Source organism: Lampetra planeri, unplaced genomic scaffold (genome assembly GCF_965212315.1).
Source record: "Lampetra planeri unplaced genomic scaffold, kcLamPlan1.2.h2 scaffold_811, whole genome shotgun sequence".
Classification (NCBI taxonomy): domain Eukaryota; kingdom Metazoa; phylum Chordata; class Hyperoartia; order Petromyzontiformes; family Petromyzontidae; genus Lampetra; species Lampetra planeri.
In genome coordinates this window covers 32,004-38,003 of record NW_027615633.1, presented here as the reverse complement: position 1 = coordinate 38,003, position 6,000 = coordinate 32,004, and the positions used below count along the sequence as shown (strand labels likewise).

General features: G+C 49.7%; 1 protein-coding gene across 1 annotated transcript; it reads left to right on the top strand.

The window, feature by feature from the left end:
• Positions 1–357: 357 nt before the first annotated feature.
• On the top strand, positions 358–5,447 carry LOC144742008 (protocadherin-18-like). Its single transcript, XM_078624505.1, is given in 12 exon segments — positions 358–595; positions 598–731; positions 733–942; positions 944–1,547; positions 1,550–2,361; positions 2,363–2,560; positions 2,562–2,843; positions 3,142–3,197; positions 3,652–3,818; positions 4,554–4,834; positions 4,836–5,113; positions 5,216–5,447. Coding segments are annotated over 12 exon segments (3,492 nt in total).
• Positions 5,448–6,000: the final 553 nt, after the last annotated feature.

The window sequence follows — 6,000 nt, the reverse complement described above, 5'->3', positions numbered from 1 at the left end:
TTCAGTCACAAATAAAACGAGTTTGTAACGAAGAAGAGAGAAGAATGGTACACGTTTGATACAGGACGTGTGCCTGTATGTGTGTGCGTTGCTGTCATTCTGGTGATTTAGAGCAGAAGGACTCTGCAAAGGAGGCGCAGTGGGAGGGGCGGAGATACTGTTCCAATTTTTGCGGTAGTGCGCACGCACACACGCACACTGGTATCTGCGTCTCCCTTCCACTTTCACTCGCTCGACGGCGCAGGACGCAGCGGCAGCAGAAGCTCCAGCACCGAGGACAACCGGAACATGCCAGACTGTTAAAAATCCCTTGTTCCCCCTGTGGACGAGGCTGACGGCTGCCGCAGAGCGCAGACGATGGGGACCAAGCCGCTTTGGAGCAGACAGAGCATTGTGCTCCGGCTGCTGCTGCTCGTCGCACTATGGCACGACGGCGCCGCCAAAACTCTCAAATACAAAGTTTACGAGGAGCAGCGCGTGGGGACGGTGATTGCGCGTTTAAAGGAGGATGTCGCCGGAGTTTTATCCAAACTACCTGCTTCTCTGAGTTTTCGGTTCCGCGCGATGCAGCGGGGGAGCACTCCGTTCCTGACCGTCCGGAGGAGGACGGAGAGATCAGCATCGGCACAAAAATCGACCGCGAGAAGCTTTGTGAAAAGAACCTTAACTGTTCCATCGAATTCGATGTGGTCACTTTGCCCACCGAGTTCCTGCAGCTCTTTCACGTGGAGGGTGGAAGTGCTGGACATAAACGACAATTCGCCCCACTTCTCCCGCGCCATCGTCCCCATCGAAATCTCCGAGAGCGCGTCGGTGGGTACGCGCATCCCTTTGGACGGCGCCGTGGACGCGGACGTGGGAGACAACTCGCTGCATACTTACTCTCTGAGCCAGAACAACTTCTTCAAGATCGACGTGAGGACCAGAACAGACGGGGCCAAGGTATGCAGAGCTGGTGGTGATGCGGGAGCTGGACCGGGAGGTTCAGTCCAGCTACCAGCTGCATCTCACCGCCTCAGATAACGGACGTCCCCCGAAGTCTGGATCCACTTTGCTCAAAATCAGCGTCTCTGATTCCAACGACAACAGTCCGGCCTTTGACGAGCAGGCATATGTGGTAAACCTGCTGGAGAACTCTGCGCTGGGGACTCTGATCATTGATTTAAATGCCACAGACCCAGATGAAGGGGCCAGCGGGAAGATCGTCTACTCCTTCAGCAGCCACGTGTCCCCAAAGATCCTGCAAACATTTAAAATCAACAAGGATAATGGACACATCACCCTCATCAAGATGGTGGACTATGAAACTTCTGTGTCCTATGAGCTGGACGTCCAAGCTCAGGACTTAGGCCCCAACTCCATCCCAGGACTTTGTAAAATCGTAGTGAAAGTGGTGGATGTGAACGACAACAAACCTGAGGTCAACATCAACCTGATGACTCCTGGCAAAGAGGAGGTGGCCTACATTTCAGAGGGCGCACCTGTGGACACCTTCATAGCTCTGGTTCGCATCGACGACAGCGACACAGGACTAAATGGTGAGTTGGTTTCCAGCTGCACGGCCATGGCCACTTCAGGCTCCAGAAAACCTACGAGAAGAACTACATGATCCTCACCAACACCTCACTGGACAGAGAGAAGAGGTCCGAATACAGTCTTACCGTCATAGCTGAGGACCGTGGCTCCCCGAGTCTGTCCACCATCAAGCACTTCACAGTCCAGGTCCTGGATGAGAACGACAACCCGCCACGTTTTGAAAAGAACCGCTACGAGGTATTCAAATCTGAGAACAACTCTCCTGGAGCCTATCTGATGACCGTGGTGGCCTCTGATCCTGACCTGGGCACGAATGGCCAGGTAACCTACACTATCATCGACGCTCTGGTACAGGGGAGTCCCATCTCCACATATGTCACCATTGACCACTCAAACGGAGCTATCTACGCTTTGCGCAGCTTTGACCATGAAGACGTCAGCCGGATTTCCTTCACTATTCAGGCTCGCGATGGAGGCAACCCGGTACTCTATGCCAACGCCAGTGTGCTGCTGACGGTGCTGGATGAGAACGACAACGCACCCGTCATCCACTCCCCCTCGCTGCGGAATCACACAGCTGAACTTCTGGTGTGGAAGTACACGTCCCCAGGCCAGCTGATCACTGCGCTTAAAGTCACAGACCGTGACGCTGGAGCCAACGGAGAGCTGAGCTGCACCATCAGTGGTGGGAATGAGGATGGGCTGTTCGTGATGGACGCATGGCGCTGCGAGCTGAGGACCAACGCCAGCCTTGAACGTGCTCCAAGGGACGTGATGGAGATCAGGATCGAGGTGCAGGACAGAGGGACAAGCCGGCTGTCCACAGCAAGCTCTGCTCAGACTGTCTCTGCAGGAGAACATGGACGTCCTCCCCCCTCCCTACCCCACTAGTCAGGCCCCTCTGGATTTGTCGCTCATCGTCATCATATCTCTGGGTGCCGTATGCACATTGCTCCTCGTTGTCATGGTGACGTTTGCCACCATGCGCTGCAACCGAGAGAAAAAAGACCCAAGACACAACTACAAACTGTCGTGTGGCAGAGAACAGCTACCAGAACCACCCAAAGAAACCGACTAGGCAGATACACAAGGCCGACATCACGCTGATCCCCACAATCAATGGGAGTCTGCCGATATGTTCCCATCCCCGCTCCCCCTCACCCTCACCCACTCCGGACAGAGTCACCCTGGGGAGCAGGGCGAGTCACCACAGCCGACAGTCACTCAACAGCCTCGTCACCATCTCTTCCAATCACGTGGCAGAAAACTTCTCACTTGAGCTGGCTCACGCCACGCCCCAGGTGGAGGTGAGACAAGTTTTACATTTAGGTTCTTAATTGTGGCAGACACATTTCACACATCAGTGTTTTATACACAGTATTTGTTCATTGGTTAACTGCAACCGCTGTCTCATGTTTTCACTAGTCAAATTCATGCCCCCCCGCCCAAGTTAGCACACATCCAGTGTTGTCTTGTGCTTGTGCTCTTGTGTTTGATCCATTCATTTCCCCTCTTCATTTTTCTTTTATTTTTGTCTTTTTTCTTTCTTTTTGTCTTTGTTTGCTGTGGTAGCAAGTCTCACAGCTTCTATCCATGCTCCATCAGGGCCAGTACCAGCCACGGCCAAACTTCAGAGGCAACAAATACACCAGGAGCTACAGGTAACAGCTTCTGCCTTCACACTCACAGAGTTCAGATCTGAGTTTGAAAACAGAACCTCCTTGGTGGAGGTAACTGTCACCTTTATGAAGCTTTGGCGCCACTGGTTGGTTGCCGAGTGAATTTCCTGAACAAAGTAGCAATGGAACAACCACCTGTGTCTACACAGATCATAGATCAAGTTCATAGACTAACAAACGTCTGCTTAAATTTCATGAGAATCTGATCAGTAGTTTTTGCGTCACATTGTGAACAGACAAATGTGGCATCCTTGGCGGACGTAATGAGATGACGCCATTGTCTTGTCTCATGATGGAACGTCCATGTGCTTAATTTGTACACTGCACTGTTTGACACTGTTGTTTGCGATGATTAGCTAACTGTCAGGTATGTGTGTGTTGTGTGTGTGTGTGTGTGTGTGTGTGTGTGTGTGTGTGCGTGTGCGTGCGCACACAGATATGCCCTGAATGAAATGGATAAGTTCAGTCTGAAGGACAGCGGTCGAGGAGATAGCGAAGCTGGTGACAGTGACTACGAGCCGGGCAGAGAGTCGCCAGTGGATCGAATCCTTGGTGACTTTTCTGAGCAACTAACAGCTAACGGTCAGCACAAGAGACATGCAGGTACTTCCACCCCTCCACACACACAGTCATAAACCACCACTGCCCCCACAAACCAACACAGCCTCTGCACCCATTTTCTGTGGTCTGAGTTCAGTGAGTTTCATCACGCTGACAGATGCTCACTTCATGTTTGCATTTTTTATTAAATCAGTTGGTGTAAATCCTTCATTTGGACTCAGTCTGGAGTCTCATGCTGTTTGTGGTGTCTCACTTTTCATGTGTGCTAAGATGTATAATAAATGGTCCTTTCATGTTAATGAGGTCATAATGAAGTCCCTCAATAGCACAAGTCTAAAGCGCTGCTCTCCTTTCATGAAGGCTTTAAGTTTGCATGTTATTTGTCTAATTTATCCATTAGAGATTTTCATTCTGAAGATTTGATATTGAATAAAAGTGGCTTGAAAGGGAAACCAGGCTTTATACAGGAGGAGATGTTGAATGGTTGATCGGCAAACGGCAGCAGATGATGCTCCTACAGTAGGTGGCAGTCGCACATCAAATTTCAAATCACTTATAAACACCAGAGAAGAAATGTTTGTTGGCTGATAAACATTTCAACTTTGATTCTGAGCCACCTGCTGTATGATTTAAACCAAAACTGACATATTTTTCAGCTTAGCTTAGGAGTGTATGTAAGTGTATTTTGAGTATCGACATTGCAGGTTGATACAACAGTTTCCACACAACACACAACAGTTTCCAGATCAATGACTCATCCTTTGTCTTCTCGTCCAGCAATGCGTCTCTGCACGGAGGAGTGTCGTGTCCTGGGTCACTCAGATCAGTGCTGGATGCCCCCCCTGCCTTTGCCAGCCTCATCCTCTTCAGACTATCACAGTAACCTGTACATCCCTGGGGAGGAAGCCCATTTGCTCCCTTTCCCCTCCCAGGAAAAGACCCCACAGCCGTGCACGGATCTGAGCTCTACACAGAACCAGAGTTTCTCCACTTTTGGCAAAGACCTGAGTGGAAAAGATGGGGACGAAGAGGAGGGTGGAAGTCATGTTGGCGGGTGATGAAGATATGTGTGGGACCACGTCGCTGCTGTCAGAGATGAGCAGTGTGTTCCAGCGTTTGCTCCCACAAAGTCTGGACTCATACGTCCAAGTCAATGAGAACCAGAAAGAGACGAGCTTGAGTGGGATCGGCGTGGCCATGACTGGATCCTTAGATCGCAGACGAGGGCACCTACCGGGCAAAGCCAACCCTTCTGTCCACCAGCAGGGCGTGGCAGCTTGGGCCGCCAACACGCACTTCCAGAACCCAGGAAGCAGCTTCGGATCATCCAGCCACCAGCTGAGTGGCAGCTACCACACCTTGAAGCCCAGCACCAAGCTCAACTGCCAGAGCAGCGGCTCCAAACCCCACAGCAGCCCGCTGCTCGCAAACATGGTCAGCCCGACCCTCGTACAGTCCGCCACTGCGCAGACGCCGATGTCAATCCCCGGGCCCTCGTCCAAGTGGCTGCCGGCCATGGAGGAGATCCCAGAGAAATACGAAGAGGATGATTTTGATTCGGTTCTCTGCCACCTTCAAGGCAAACGCAGCGACAGCCGGCACGAGCTGGTGGACGCCAGCGAGCTGGTGGCCGAAATCAACAAACTGCTGCACGACGTCCGGCAGAGCTGAGTGTCCTGGTCCATTTCTTTATTTATTCAGTAGACACTTATGTGTTCCTTCTAAAATTAATTGTCTCAACAGCAAATGAAGGAAAACAATAATTTTTGACAAAAGACCTGCAATTGTCGTTAAAGTTGCGTTTTTAATGTAATAATTATGGTATGTGAATGCTAAAAAAATCCCCAAAAATTGAATGTTTGATACAAATGTACACTGCGTGACTGTATTTTATCTTTGTATTTTAAAAATACATTTGTATTCTTATATTTATATAAAAACGTGTATATTAACTCAAAAGTCAAAAGTCTATTTTTATATTTTGAATGCATGTCAAGTACACACACATTAACTCGAAACTTTGACATGCAACATTCCACATATTTTGTGGAAATATGTCTTTTGTATTGTGATTCTTTTGTCACTATGTAATGTATGAATATATTATTGAATTAATAATAGTTACATGTATTTGTGGATTATTGGGGCAAGGGGATGGCACATAAGTAAATGTAATACACAAAAAACACCCACTGTCTGGTTCTGTGCTTCTGTGTGGATGTTT